Here is a 16,268-nt window from a genome sequence, read left to right as displayed (position 1 = left end):
CGCCATTCAAATATTTTAAATGGAAGAAAATAGATTCCTCAAATATATATAACAATTTACTGTGCTATCTGTATAGACAAAATGAAGAATTAGTCAGTTGGTTGCTAGTAATGGGAGAACAAAGGCTACATTTTATTCACTTTTCTATCACTAGTAGCTCAGTGACTCATATAGAGTAGGTCATTAATATGTATCTTTAAAAGAATGAATAAGTACTTCTAAAGGCATTGGTATTTTGAGAGTTGTATGTGGTGTTATATTTTAAGATGTGATATAGAACCTAGAATATAGTAAGTGCTCAGTAAATGTCAGCTGTTGCTTTTTCAGTACTGTAATACTATCTCTATTAATATTCCACAGCTTTGTTTCTACCTGATTCTGAACAGTATTTTTTTATAAGTGACCTGAGTGAAGATAGAGGATATGTTTATCACTTTATCAAATTTCATGGCTGTGGGATGGATAGAAAGATATTCATAGGCTAAAACAATGTGCTGAATTGAATGAAGTGGAGTTTAATAGTGTTTAATATCCTGAAGAAGAAGTAAAACTCAAATGATCAAGGACAGCATGAAGGCAGAATTTGCTTAATGTAACAGCAGTACATGTAGAAATTTTAAGGCATTTTCATAGGGAATAGATTTCAATCTGAACTGCCCGTGTGATGTAGCCACTAACGAAGGTAATACTACCATAAGTTATATTAAAAGAAGACATTCTATAATGAGGGAGTGAATAGTAGTCTCTATTAACTAAGGATCTAGTCTCTATTAAGTAAATATACCTATGCTTGAAGCAATTATATATTTAATCCTAGACTTCACACTTTCTAAGAAACTTAGGCTTGGGAAAGTATTTTAAAACGCAATGATTAGTATGGTGAAAAGACTAAACTATTTTGTAATGAAAATGAAAATTTTTGTTCTGAGAAGAAAAATGACTCATGCAAGATATGATAATTATTTTCAATTTTTGAAGAAAAAAGTCAGGTGATGGAGACTTTAGGACCTTTAGAAGAAAAAAAATAGAGCAGTTGATCAATATAAGGAAAACTTTTCAAATGGTCTTAAATGCAGCCACCTGTTTCAGAATTCCAGAACCGTGGTGTTGTGCAATGCTTGAGTTCATAGCCACATATTTGGGTAGAGGATTAAGCTGAATATTTCATATTCTGTGATATATTTTGGCATAGGCCAGTGTGGCTTCAGACATGGCCATAATTATTATTGGGAAGGATGGATACACACCTGCCTTTGTTGATGAACTTGCTCAATAGGATTCAAATAATATTTTGTTTACCATTTAAGACATATAAAATATTTTAAAATATCACAACTGTAAACCTACTTATACCCACCCCTATAGATAAAACAAGGTATTGTGTAATGATCTGGTACAGTGGATAGCACAAAAGATAGTCTGAATAGTTTGTGTTTATAGTTATTCTGTGCTTGGAAATACTTGTATATTAATAGGTAAGGCAGAGATTTGTCCTGTTCTGTAACATGCTATTTGGCAATGGCCAGCACCATTTGTTGAGTGAATGACTAATTCCTCTCATTGCTTGATTGATGTTCACTAGCTTCTAAACAGCCTGAAGTATCATTTATTTACATCATCTTAAGCCTTTCCCCTCACTTTCCACACCCTTAGAGAAGAAAGCGTCCTATGTAATAAAAGTGTAGTATGTAAATTGTCCCCTCAACCGGGAGTTGTCCAGGAGTTCGACCAGGGGGCAGGGCCAGCTGGGGGAAGGGAGGGAGTACCCGGCCGGCATTCGGCAGCCTCTAGGGACCCTACCAGTGCACAAATTTCGTGCACTGAGCCTCTAGTAAATAATGATGGGAGAGGGCATGAAAATTGAAGCTGCAATAATTGATAGGAATGTTTCCTCTAGTGCAGAAGAAGTCATCTCTGAGAGTAAAATTGAATATTTTCAAGAAACAGCTAGAAAGCTTTTAAGGGGATATTCAAAGTCAACTCTCCATGACGGGCAGTAAGAAGTGCATCAAATTATAGCACTCCATTGGAAATGCTGCTTTCATCTGAACATTTACAGACTAGATTGGGATTTCTTTTTCTTTTTCTTTTTTGAACTCAGGAATAACATTCTGTAATCTGTAAGGAAGTATAAAAATGTAATGAAAATGAAATCATATAAAATGTAATCATCAAATTCTACAAAATATCAAAACCCTTTTATGGGAAGAGACATTCTTGGAATGTGTTTTTGAATTATTTATTTGATATTGATGGCCATAGGCAGCCACAGAGACCTGCAAAGCAATGCCAATTATTTTACTTAGTGATTTGGAAATATTGATCGTTAGGCCATGTATAGGAAAATTCTCTCATGTTCTATTTGTTTGCTATATTCTTATCTTGGGCTATATTCAGATAAGAGATGCCAATACTTCATTTAGTCTTCTCTACCAAGATCAGTATTAAGTAGATAGTACAAGGCTAGAAATATATCACTCTAGATTTTTGTTCTTTTGTTTGTTTCCAGTGACACAGTTTAACCAAGACTTGGATCATGGATTAAATTTCTTGTTTCTCTCTAAATGTTATTAATTTTGTTTTTTAAGGACAATAGATTAAAGGGGTTTAAAGGGGTTTATTTAAATATCTTTGTTCTCTTTTTTAATATCCTGTCATACATATCTATTACATATCTACTTTCTACTTGAAAGTAGAAAGTCATTAAATTAAAACTGAGATTTTTTTCTTTTTTTTACCTCTCATTTCCTTAATCCTACTTTTTTCTTTTTCACCTATATTTTCCTCTTGCTTTTCTGACAAGCTGTGTAACAATTGTATCACAGATCCCAAACTTTATTCTTCAACTTCTCTCCCTGCATTCACCAAGAGGTGAACAGACCATAAAATATTGTTCCCATCAAATCAGAACTGTCAGCACATGTGTGGGCAATTCAAAGAAGTTGCAAGAGAACATTTATCTTGGAAATGTTTTTCTGTGTGTCAGAGAAGAAATTATTTCTGAGTTTAAAAATAGTCAGCACAACTTGGAAAACACAGTAATATTTATTTATGATAATAAACGTGTTTTCAGTAAAAGCCATGGATGTCCAAACACAAATGGAATCATGACAACCCAATGGCCTCTTTTACAAAAAACATGACATATGTCCCATTAATTTGCTAAATGATATGAGTGCAAAGGACAAATTAAAAATACTAAATCTTTTTAAATACACCATCCAAAATAGGTATCACCCTGGACATGGCATTCAAAAATAGTCCCTTTGCTTTAACTTTATCTGCTGATTTTTTGTTCCTGTGACTTGACAATTTTCTTTAAAGCTTTAATTATCATTCATTTACACACAAAACTACTTGCATTTTGGTTTGACTTTCCATAGAGGACTAAATTCTACGACATTAGTACATATGTAAGAAGGTATACAAAGTCAAAAAAAAAGAAGAAGGTATACAAAGTCATTTGTAAATATATGAATTTGAAAGGTCCATAAATATCCTGTAAGCATTTAGTATGGAATACATTATGATTGGCTAGACAAAAAAATTATGTATCTATCTAATTTATGTTTGTCCCTAACAACTTTAACCTTTTAAATGAAACTTAGCAGGTACTTGGGAGAATGTTAAAGTTTGTTAGAGATTTAAGTTTCCACACTTATGAATCATTAAATCAGGTGCGCAAATAACTTGCTTTCCAAAAATTCACTTTGCTCTTTTCCAGAGGTCATTTGGCAACATTTGATATCATACAAAAATATAATTAAATTCAAGAAAAGACCCTCCTAAATAAAATTTTCTTTTTGAAAACTTATAACATAGTCATCCTGTTGTATCAAGCTCTGTAAATTAAAAAAAAAAAGGAAGACAGTAAGGTTTATAAATAAAATACCAAGAAAAAAGGCACTTATGCCCTGCACATGGTTATTTCAATTTGTATAATCCACAACCCTTATCAAATGGAATTGATTTCTGGCCTGAAAACAAATACAGAAAAGTGCTCAAATCAAATCAGAATGCTTATGAAAAAGAATCAAGTTGTCTACCAAATATTTCACGTCAGTAGGAAATTTCTTGAGGAACTTCTGATGGAAAATTGCAGTGTATGTTGTATCAAGTGCAGGAGAGGTATAAGGCTGTTGGAGGAATTCCTTTACTTTATTGACTAAAGAGCCAAAACAATTGTTGTTAACAGTAAAGCTTGACAAGATAATTAAATGAATAATAACAAAATCTCAGCGGGGAAGTGCCCATTAATTGGGTTTATTTGGGAGCATGTTTTCACAAGTATAACCAAATTACCTAATTTTCACTCACATTAAAAAGTGATAATATATAACAACTAATTACTAGACTTGAAGGAAAAGGCCAGTCTTTTGAACCAATCAAACAGAAGAAAACAAACACCAAAGAACTGCCATGATGTTTGACAGCTTCCTGAAAATCCCATTCATCATTTTGTCCTGTGAAATATTTCTGTGAAACTTGCCAAACAAAAGAATCCCAGTGATTTCAATGTAGTAGTGTCTTTAAAGCTGGAACACATTTAACCACATTCCTTGTATCCTTTCAATATATTAATATGTGTGTCAGTAAAAGAATGTCAACAGGTGAAATAACTGAGAAGGAAGGATTTGTTACAGATACAGCGAATGAGTTTTGGCATTTTTTTTAAAAAAAGAAAATCAGTACCATTCTGGTTTCCTGTTTAATATTACATATTTTTTAATTGTTGCTGTTTTCATGCTGTACAGATCAAAAAAATCTAATTTATAGCATCATTATAACCAACGTTTAAATTTGACATGAATAAAATACTCCATACATTACTCAGATTTTTTTGTGTTGAGCTGCTAGCATGATCTCTCCGAATTAAAATTAGATACATTTAATGCTTTAGCAAATGACTTTATAATTTCCATGAAGTTAATGATGAACCTCCTGATACATTTGTAGTACTCAACTAGATTTTGTTTAGTCAATATATTAAATAGAAATTTAAACTATGAAATGTGTCCCTTTTATTTCTACTCTCATACTCTGAAACAGCATTAATCTGTTGATAATGTTTGTATACATATTAGCAGCCTTGACTTTGCAATTTAATCTGAAGCAGGGAAATCTAAATTAATAAGTAATGCCAAATATGTTCTTTTAATTTTGTGACTTACATTTTTTCCCAAAGAAAACTATCATCTAAATAAACACATTTTATACATATTGGTTAAAAATTAATAACAATATCCAAAATACTTCTTGCATTTAAAAATTATGTTTCAGCTTTAAAAACAGTGCTTAATGTTCTGTTTATTCTGGGACATTATTTTGCACTCAGAAAACTAGCTGCTGTAACTATAAAACTAGGAGCTAACACTCCTTCACAATGACTTTATCACAACTTGGGAACAGTTATACAACCTGGAACTGCTTTATCTTTCACAAAGTTGTTACTACATTAATTTAGAAAAAGGAATAGGGCTATGCTTTGTTTCCTTAACCATTTTCCCAAATTAATACAAAATAGATGTCAGTTATGGTACAGATAGGTAGATTGATTGACAGATAAATTTAGAGCAACAGATAGGCAGATGGATATAAATATGGCCATCATTAAAATAGAATGTTTTGTTTTGCCAGGTGAAATAATGTATCTGAAAGATTCCATTCATACCTTATTTTGCTATCATTTCTATTTCTGTTTTTATCTTTTGTTTAATCAATATAGTAAAAGATGGTTTTCTGATTAAACAATATTGGAAATGCTAAATAATTGTTTTTACTGGTTTACATTGGCAATTCAAAATCTAAAAGTATAACCACCCGAGGCAAAAACTGCATGTAGGTCATTCTGGATTTTGAAGAATTTTTGTTTCTAACATAGATTTTTATTTCAAGTTATGGATCAATATTTAAAATTTACTGACAGTTAACAATTAGAAAGAGTTATAAGCAAAGAAATTCCTTGAAATAGCAGATTTTATCTATTAGTGTCCGCTTACTATCTTGCTCAGCACTTTTAAATTCTCTTAGAAGGATAACTTTCTATCCATTACGTTATGATAGTTTAATCACCCTTAAAAATGAATCTAGCTATTCTTATTCCATGAAATGTCACCCATTTATTTCCAAGAGACCTTTTCCTCAATGATCAGAATTGGAACCTGGGATTTTAATTGAAAACAATTGGCACATTTTATTTCCCATAGAGGTATTTAAAAATACAAAGCTGATATGTTCCTGGGCTTATAAATTCATAATGTTAAAGTTTCATCAGTTTCATCTTAGATGAGGCTTGCCTGGAAATCCACAGCGTGTTTTCTGAAGAAGTTACCTAAATGTCTTCAAAAATTCGATTGGTCTAGAAAAATGACTCTGAGACAGTCATGTTTCTTTTCTATTTTTTTTTAAAAAAAGACAAAACAGCAATAAACATTTTAGCTCTTTAATGAGCAAAGATCATGTCTCTTATCATTGGACTAATAGTCATTATCCAGTTTATCTTTATTTCACGCAATGACCAATGACATGGCCAAGATGTACAAAGTTTTTTTTTCCATCAAGTAGTATACAATTTTTTTTTTGTATAATAAGCTTTCATTCTTGAAAAAGAGTAACTGAAAAGAAAGGTTTCTGTTACTGCAGTTAGTTTGTCAGAGAAAGTTCTTTGCGTTATCTTACAAACTATCAAAATTGCTAGTCATCTGAAAAAATGTAAAAAAAAATCACATAACTTTAGTCTAATAGAAATATAGTACAGGTAAGAGAGAAAGTATTTATCAGGATGTGCTCTTTAAGTCCATCTCATGTTTTAATATAAATGTACATCTGATTACATATACAAACATTTGGATAGGTCTGTGATATACTGTTACCGGTAAACAACAGGGGATGAAGAGTTCCCTGTGGTCTTAGAATATTCATTGAAAATCACACGTACGTGTAAGACTAAAATCCCCCAGCTGTTGTCTCTCTTAGGTTCTGCATCTACGTTGTACTCTACTGAGATAGCACGAGTAAATTCCAGTGACAGGACCTCAGTGAGAAAGATAAGTGATGTGAGGAGGGACATAATTTTATATTGAATTATTATTAGTAAACATTTTGTCATGCAACATGAGTAAATCAATTAACTGAGAGCTATAACCAGAGTGGTAATTTGGGGCATCCTCATTTCATAAAAGACTGTTGCAAGTAACTCTTTGGACACACTTCACCTTACCAGAGGAAACCAAATACAGAGTAACAAAAACCACAGCAAATTATGGATTCTATCACACATGTCCAATTAGGATTACATTTTTATAAATAATTTAGATGGGAATGAAAAGAACATTAAGAACACAGGAAGTTGTTTGTTCTGGGATTCATATCAGCGAGTATTCATCACTATACCTATAGTTTCTTCAAATACCTTTAAGAACTAATTCCTTCTATTATCAAAACTACTGTGAATTATTTAATTGTAATTACTTTTGCCCCTTAAAATCTTCTTTCGGTTCTGCCAATTGATGGAGGAAGCTCCTATTAAAGACTCCAATGGGATGAGAAGAATTTTAATTACGGCTTAATCAGCAGCACAGCCACCAAGCATATAGATTATCATGCACATCGTGCTAAAAATATCCAGTTTCCTGTATCCCCACAACTTTATACTGACAGCACTTATGTGATAATGTACCTGCCAGTCTTTAAACTTCTCTGTTTTACTGGCAAATTTCAGCATGAGCCTCCGCTAAGGCCATTAACAGCATTGGTGTTTTGTGTACTTATCCAAATATGTAAATATGGTCTACACAATAAAACGGCTCCAAATAAAAACTGGTGAAAATTATCTGACATTCCATGGGTGTGTCCCTTGTGCATATTCATGGTTGTTTTTTATTTTTATTTGTTTTCTATTTCAGACATAGTTCTTTCCTGTTTGGTGTTCCACATGCCTAATTCCATTATGTAACATAAATCTTCAAAAAATTAATTCTTGAATGTGAATGAAAAAGTATCATTCAGAACAATTGCTTCAAGCAATTGAAATTCATTTTTAGAGTTGATTTGTGTATATATATATATATACAATTCATTTTTTTTCAAAACCCCCAAAGTCCTTGATATGTATATTCACACAATATTCCTCCTTATTTAAATAGTAAGAGTTTTGTAGGTTGAAAGCCAAGGAATCTTCAGTAATCTTTTACTGCAATCCATCAAAAAAATAGAGTTTGTTTCTGTTATCTGGCTATACCCTGGTTGTTGAATGTGAATGGGGGTGCGGATGGGGATGGGGCAGCGTATTGTTCTGTCCTCCGGTAAATGTATTGAATGTGTGTAAGGGTTGAATCCCTGGTATAGTGTTGGGAATCATTGTAATCGTGTTGGGTGTCATTAAGGGCACATCATCAGGTGACCTCCTCATAGCTAATGTGTAATCTGGGGGGCAGGCGGTCCGAAGAACCACCTCATGTGGATGGATGGACTCACATTCATGATCCAAATCAGTGTGCTTCATTTGGAGGGACATGATCTCCTCTTCTTGTGCATGGGTCAGATCGTTGGTGGTAGTACGCTGAGGGCTGCATCTCCTATGAACATCATGTCTCCTCTTATCCTTTTTGTAGTACAGGGCTGCAAATGCCAAGATGTTCAGAAACAGCAGTGATGCTCCAACTGCTATCGTAACGCTCAGCTCTGTTGAGTAGTCCCTCTGATCCACTGAAAATGGACTTGGTTGTTGTTTGGGATCATCCTGCTTGGCAGTGGGAAAGGCTGACGTGACAGGTACAGAATTCTTTCTCGTGGGTCTGAAAGTGATGTCCGTGGATGGCACTTTAGTTGTTGTAGAGGTATACTGAGAAATGTCATTGAGATTATGCAGATGAGGTACCAGCTCCAACCAGAGGTTCACCTTATTGGCTCTATAATGTTCTTTAACTCTTGGTTTTAATCCAATATGGAGATAAAGTTGATCTTTCTGGGAATATCTGGTCCATGCTACTTCTTCAAAGCGGTTGGGTTTGGTATGGATGAATTTTGTGTCTTGAGGAACTGGTTGATTTGGATCACTAAGAAAGAAAAAAGCAATTATGAGAACAAAATCATTTTATTCATTTTCTTAATAGAAATAGTACTAGGTTGACATCAAATTGAAGAGGTAATTCAGCTAGTCTTTTGAGTGTTTAGAAGTATAAATCCCATTGCAGGCAGATTGCTTGATGGATGATAATGTAATTTGAGTAAGCCTCACATTCTTTTACAAATGGGCTACTATCTACCCAAAGATTTTTAAATGTATGTACCTATTCATTGTCTCATAGGCAAACTAACAGAGACAGCATGGAGTAGTGGAAAAGATAAGATTTGGAATCGGCAGGTGAGGATTTGAGTCCTAGTACTGCTACATAGTAGACATAATTAATATCTAGAAGAGGCTCCGATAGCCTCATCGCCCTTCTCTGTAAAATGAGATTAATCTTACCTGTCATGCCCACCTAACAATGTAGTTGGCAGAATCAAAATCATATAGTATTGCAAATTGGAGAGCACTATAAAATAATATTTGTCACTATTGAGTAATAATAATGTCTTCCTCAAGTAAAATATCAAAATAAATTTAACTATTGAGTAGTGCAATATATATGTAAGCTTATTTAATAAACTTCAAAAAGGTAAGAACTAAGAAAGCACTAATTTTTGAAGCACCACAGTATAGAATTTTGAAGGAAAAAAAGGAAGAATATCCTGCTGTTATTAATCTATTAAATCATTCGGGCACAAAATGTATATTATTTTTAAATGCTTAAAGGAATATTTTTATTACATTATAGAAAACTTTATTCCTTAGGTACGTACCCAGTTTTAGCAAAATTTGTCCAGTATGTCATTACAACTGCACTCAGCATCACGTCATTTTTGGAGAAATTGCAAGGAAATAACTCTGTAGGTCCAATCATGGGGATTCCTAGTACATAGGGAACCTCATCTCCATGAGCTGCATCAGCCCACGCAGGAACCTGATCTGTTTGGCAATGATGGTAAAAGGCATAGAAATATGTAGGTGAACCAAAGTTTGAGTGAAGATCTGCTGTAGCAACAGCTGGTGCCACCCACTGATGGTCCGTAAACAAGGCCAATAATGTCTTCCTTCTGGTTTCGGGGTTATGACGGTCAGCCCAGTCAGTATACATGAATTTAATGGTTTCTCTCAAAACATCTTTGCCTTCCGGATATCCATATAAATTATCAACAAAATTGGAAACAGCAAAGTCAAAATCACTAGCTGATATACCATCATCACTATCTACTATATTTTCAACAAATTTTAATCCCTCTCCTTGGTTAACTCCTAACATTATATCATAGTTGAGAAATTCTCCTTGCTCCATCAATATCTGAGGGTCATCTGGTATTACATCACCATCAATCACAGGTCCAAAGGCTATGTGGTATCGTGCTGGTTGAATATCTTGGTCAACAAGTTCTTTGTAAGGCTTCTTCTGTAGGCATTCCACCAATTCTACTGTATCTGAAACATTGCAGCCAACTTTTGTGGCCAACATTCTAGCATATTTTGCAGGCTGGAAACTAACAGCCCAGCTGGAAAGGGCTGTTCCACTTTGAGCTATTGCTCGTTGAAAAAGTCCTATGGGAAAAACAACAAAGAATTTTAGATGACTTTTGAATAATGCTGTGGTAAAACAATAACATTAGATATTTCAGACATGTATCTAAAAACCCAGATACAACTCAAGAACGAAAGATAAAGACATTTTTGCTTAAGAGAAGGCACATAAGGGCATCCCCAGGGTATAATGAATTAGAGAGGAGGACTACGTCTTCTGCTTTGAGTTACAATCACTTTAGGGATCAAGAAGTTTAAATTGTGTCTGTCTCAAAGCGGAGAGGAGGAGAACATGTAACTACTAGTGGAAAAAAGGCCCACATTTGTCTGTGCTCATCATGGAAACACCTTTGTTATTATCAAAGCCAACCAGATGGAACCAACTCTCTCCCTACTATCTCTTCATCAGACTCTCTGTTGTCTTTTGAGGATATTTCCTCCAGTTTGGCTGCATATGTCTTCCTTCAAAATGGCTCCAATGCTTGTTTTAATCAGATTTTATTTGAAAAAGAATTGTTCAGAGCTCACCTTGGGGCTGGGGATTTGCTAATACCCTGGGGATAGCCCTGAGGCACACAAAACAGAATATCACTGCAGACATCCTCTTCCCAGCTTTTTGTGTCAGACATAGTATGCTGAATATTCATCTTTCAAACATAACATTTTCACTAGGTTAAAGAAAAAAACATCAGCAGAGGATTTTGTGGGGTGTGATTTAACTTCTTTCAGTTTTGAATGTGCACTGCTATGTTTTATCATAAAAAATGCGAAGTACATGGCCCGCTGCTTTTCACTTAATTGCATTTAAAAATTAGAAATCACAGTCCCATATACAGTTTGATTAGAACTGCATGCCACTCATATTTTCAAATGCACTTTATCTACCCATTAAGATATTTTCAAATAAAATCCTTGTGTTAAATTTATCTATTTTCTTTTTAAAAAGTACATTTGTTACCATTTTCCAAATGCAGCTTTGTCGACTGGTTATTTAAACACATGCTCAGTTATTCATATGTGTTAACGAGATAAGAACAGTTTTCACAAAGGTGCTAAAACAGTTTCTGAATTAGAAACAGAATTTTAGATTTTTCTCCAAATGCATATATGTATTCAAAATGCAGTCTATAATATGTTCCTAGATAATTCTAAAAACAATACTAATTTAAATTTGTTTTGGTTTCTGACATCTTTATGAATATATTTTTAGTTTGCTAGAGCAAAGTATGCCAGAGTAAATGATATAAATACAGATAATTTCAAAAAATTATATAGGCTATGTGTCAACATTAGCTCAGAGAAATATTTGACTAATTAAAAACTTGACAACTAATATAAACCTTGTGATTTCTATAATATTTTTCCCCTTTAAGGGGCTTAATGACATTAACTATATATACCAAAAATGATTTTGCAGAAAATACCTATCATTAAATATAATCTGAAAGATGCCACCTGGATGGTATTGGGAATCATATAGTTTATCATTAGTGAGAGTGCTTGTTGTGTGTACACAAGCTGTGGTTGACTCCTGGTTGATATAGGCCTAAGCATTGCTACAGCTCTGGGGAGTTTACAGACTTTAAAGTCTGTCTGTACTGGAGACAGAATTAGCCCGATGATTTCCAGACATCTCCCAATCAGGCAGCTTGTGGAGATAGGCTTAGGACTAGATCAAACATAAGTCCACTGTGTGGCCAGGTATGAACAGATTTCCTTGAAGAGGCTGATGGAATGCTGTATTGTTGACTGTTTGCCATTTGCCACTGTTTACATCATCCATTGATAATTAATGCTAGCCAATGAGCTAACTGATTCATCTTTTTATACGGAATGCTAGTTTTATACTGGCTGGAACTGGTTTGGGTGCCCATGTTTGCTTTACATTTACAAAAAATTTTAGAAAACCTGGGAGGAAAGAACATTTGCAATCAAATGACCCTAAGATCTAAACAGAATTAACCAATGTCAACCTAGATAAAATATTGGCTTACTATAGTCCCTAGCTAGAACTATATAATCTGTTCTTTTTTAAAAAAAAACACTCTGTTATTTCATAATAAGCCATTTCATTACCAACCAAATCTCTATACAATTGGAAATGTTCTCATATGTGCCATTTTGTCATCTCGAGTCAGAACTCTACTACTACATATGAGATGGTACAGAAATGATGTCTATAAGTTAGGTCCATAATAATATATGATAAAATAATAATAATAATAATAAGTAATATATGATTCTACAAATACATATACTCATTTAATTACTTGCTTATTTTTCAAAATCCCACATAAATGTATCTTTGATACCAAAAACAAATATCCTATATTTGGTGCTTATATCATAAAACTCAGACTTACAAATTAAGATGTTTTATGAACACTTGACAATGTATATTTTATATATATAAAATGATGAGAAGTACAAAATATAAGATGGCCTATGTTGATGTCTATTTTCTATCTTTCCATCTCTTATGTGTGTGAAATGGAAAGAAACTATTTGTTTTTGCAAACTTCTCCAATAAAACACTTTTTGTTCTTGAGGATACAAGTTAATGATGTAAGTTGAATGAATGACCAAACTCACGGTGAGATGGGAGTCAATAAAAAAACACACAACAACATAAGGAGCTTTGGGCTGGCACTTAAAAAGGGTATCAAGGCCAGAAAAAGGAGACAAGAAAAAATGTTTCGTGGGTTTAAGCAGCCTCAGTGCTCCATGCTGCTTTGCCAAGTTCTTGGAGGGAAAAACAGTTTTGGAGTTGAAAATAGAAAAAAAGTACAAATTCAGACCTATATTTTTTTTAATTGAAAACTCTACTAGTGACCTTGATGCTTTGACAATTTTGGATCATGCATGCAAAATAATCAAACATCTATTCTCCACTCAGGCAACAAGTGAAAATCTAATTTCTAGACAAACTAGCTTATAACTCCTTCTTTCTTACTAGCAAAGGGTTTTAGATGTCTATTGTCTCAAAAGTAGATTATACACAATCCTTAAATAAAAACACACCTTGTCTTTTATTTTGATTACTGAATAAACAGAGATAATAGAACTGTGAACATCCTTGAAATTCCCTAAAAATCACCCTTTGGAGAAAGGAAAAGTAACTGTGATGTGAACTATTCTGAAGTGTGCTTGAAAGGGCTTCCTTACCAAGCTCCACAGGAGACAGAAAGTTTGACAACAATCTGAGCATGCATAAAAGCTGAAGAAACAAAATTCTAAACAGTTATTGAGTTCAACCTGACACTCAGTTTGAACAGAGAAATATATACAGAGCATCACATACTACTGATGGTGGTGGCATGCAGACACCAAAATTGTCAAAATTTGCAACCTGCATAATACCTTTGGTTGAATTGCTCCAACGGTTACCTTCAGAATAATGGGATAAAGTCAGCAGATTGACACACGAACCCCCAGCGCCAGATCCAAAAACAGTGATTCTTAAGGGGTCACCACCAAAGAATCCAATGTTTTCACTAGTCCATCTTAAAGCCTGTATGAGATCAAGGAGTCCATAGTTTCCTTTTGCAGCCTGATCTCCTGTGCTCAAGAAACCTGGAAAATAAAAATAAAGAGACACCTTAGAAACAACCTTTTGATTTGACATAAATCAAATCAGAATTAAATTTAAATATAACTGAATCCTGTGTTCATCAAGATGAGTACATGTTTTTTAGTAAAAAAAAAAAATATTTCCCACCAGAATAAAAAAAAATACTTTAGGAAGAATAGTAGAGACTAAAATTTGAAAATTGACATTCATCTTCCCCAAGTTATCCAGGTAATAGGCAACAAGGGGCAGATAAAGGGAATGAAAACATTCTGAGAGACCTCAGGGAGAGATTCTAGAGGCCAAGTTACTTGGTGGGGATATTTGGGACAGTATCCTGGGGCACATGAGAATGTGCTTTCGCATAAAACACTGTGTCAGTCCTCAGGTTGCTCATGGTCTAACATGGCTGGAATTTAAAGTATGTGCAGCAGAGTGCAGGATGTGAGGGTGGAGAACGTGTATTTTTCTAAAACTTGTGCATAAAATCATATGCAACTCTTTGCATATATGTGTATGTACATTTTCATCAATAATGGCCCGTGGTTAAGAAATAATCACTGTTAGAGGTAATTTGAGACCACCTTTTGGATTACCTTAAATGCTAAACTGAGGATATTTGCACAATTAGAAAACAGTGTAGAAAGAAGGAGAAGGGATTAAAGAACATATATGCATAACCTATAGACACAGACAACAGTGGTGATGGCCAGAGGGAAGGGGGGCAAAGGCTGGGTGGAGGTGGGAAAAGGAGGAAAAAATGGGGGCATCTATAATAGTGTCAACAATAAAAATAACGTAAAAAATAAGTGTAGAATAATTGAAGATTTTTGAAAAGTTCTGATTAATATTTCTGGAATGTTTAAATCTCTGAGGAGAAGTGTACTAGTATATTGCACAGTAAAAAGAATGGCCTAGGGGAGAGGTTGTAGGGGTCTGAATTGACAGGGTGGAAAAGGCAATTGAAAAAGAGGAGATAGATCCCATTTGTTTTGTCTTTCTTTGGTTTCCTTTGCCTAGTATCAGAAAAAATATTGCTATAAGAAATGTCCAAGATCTTACTGCCTGTGTTTTCCTCTAAGAGTTTTATGGTTTCAAGTCTAACATTTAACTAAAAAATTTTTGCACAGCGAAGAAAAATATCAACCAAATGAAAAAACAACCCACTGAATGGGAGAACATATTTGCCAATGATACATCTCAGCTGTAAAAAAAGAAGGAAATCTTATCCTTTGGGACAGCATGGATGGAGCTGGAGAGCATTATGCTAACTGAAATAAGCCAATCTGAGAAACACAAGTACCACTCATATGTAGAATTTAATGAACAAAATAAACTAATAGACAAAATAGAAATAGACTTAGAGAACAGAGTGACAGCTATCAGAGAGGAGGGGGAAGTGGGGGGAGGCTGGGTGAGAAAGGTGAAGGGATTAAAAACACACACAATATATTCATGGACACAGACAACTGTATGGTTATTACCAGAGGGAAAAGGAGGTAGGGGGAGACAGAAGAAGGTAAATGGGGGATAAATGGTGATGGAAGAAGAATTGATCCGGAGTGGTGGAACACACAATACAATGTACAGATGATGTACTATAGAATTATACACCTGAAATCTATATAATTTTATTAACCAACTAGAGGCCTGGTGCACGAAATTTGTGCACTCAGGGGATGGGGGGGAGGGAGTCCCTCAGCTTGGCCTGCGCCCTCTCGCAGTCTGGGATCCCTCGGGGGATGTCTGACTGATGTCTTAGGCCCACGCCCCACCGGCAGTCAGACACCCTTAGCGCTGCCCTGGATGCAGGTGAGGCTCCCACCACTGCCGCTGTGCTAACCAGCCATGAGCCCAGCTCAGGGCTTCTGGCTGAGTGGCACTCCCCCTGTGGGAGTGCACTGAACACCAGGGGTCAGCTTCTGCATCGAGCGTCCACCCCCTGGTGGTCAGTGTGCGTCATAGTGACTGGTTTGTTCTGCCATTTGGTCAATTTGCATATTAGCATTTTATCATATAGGATGTCACCCCAATAAATTCAATAAAAAATTAAATAAATACATAAAAATTTTAAAAATAAACAAAAGG

The 16,268-nt window shown here is 34.5% G+C and overlaps 1 protein-coding gene across 6 annotated transcripts in view; it reads right to left on the bottom strand.

The window, feature by feature from the left end:
* Positions 1-6,406: 6,406 nt before the first annotated feature.
* Positions 6,407-16,268, bottom strand: part of NLGN1 (neuroligin 1) — a 785,693-nt gene continuing 775,831 nt past the window's right edge. For 3 of the 6 annotated variants that reach the window (XM_023759870.1, XM_023759872.1, XM_023759873.1), the window contains 3 exons: positions 14,000-14,185; positions 9,844-10,633; positions 8,234-9,056 (listed from right to left, as the gene is read on the bottom strand). In XM_023759870.1, coding sequence (XP_023615638.1) covers positions 8,234-9,056; positions 9,844-10,633; positions 14,000-14,185 — 1,799 coding nt within the window. Of the gene's footprint in view, positions 9,057-9,843; positions 10,634-13,972; positions 14,186-16,268 lie in introns of all 6 variants that reach the window. The other 3 variants (XM_006095966.3, XM_023759871.1, XM_023759869.1) reach the window with 3 other exon arrangements.

Source organism: Myotis lucifugus, unplaced genomic scaffold, assembly GCF_000147115.1.
Source record: "Myotis lucifugus unplaced genomic scaffold, Myoluc2.0 scaffold_164, whole genome shotgun sequence".
Taxonomy (NCBI): Eukaryota; Metazoa; Chordata; class Mammalia; order Chiroptera; family Vespertilionidae; genus Myotis; species Myotis lucifugus.
The sequence above is the reverse complement of the archived record's forward strand: the minus strand, read 5'-3'. Positions and strand labels throughout refer to the sequence as shown.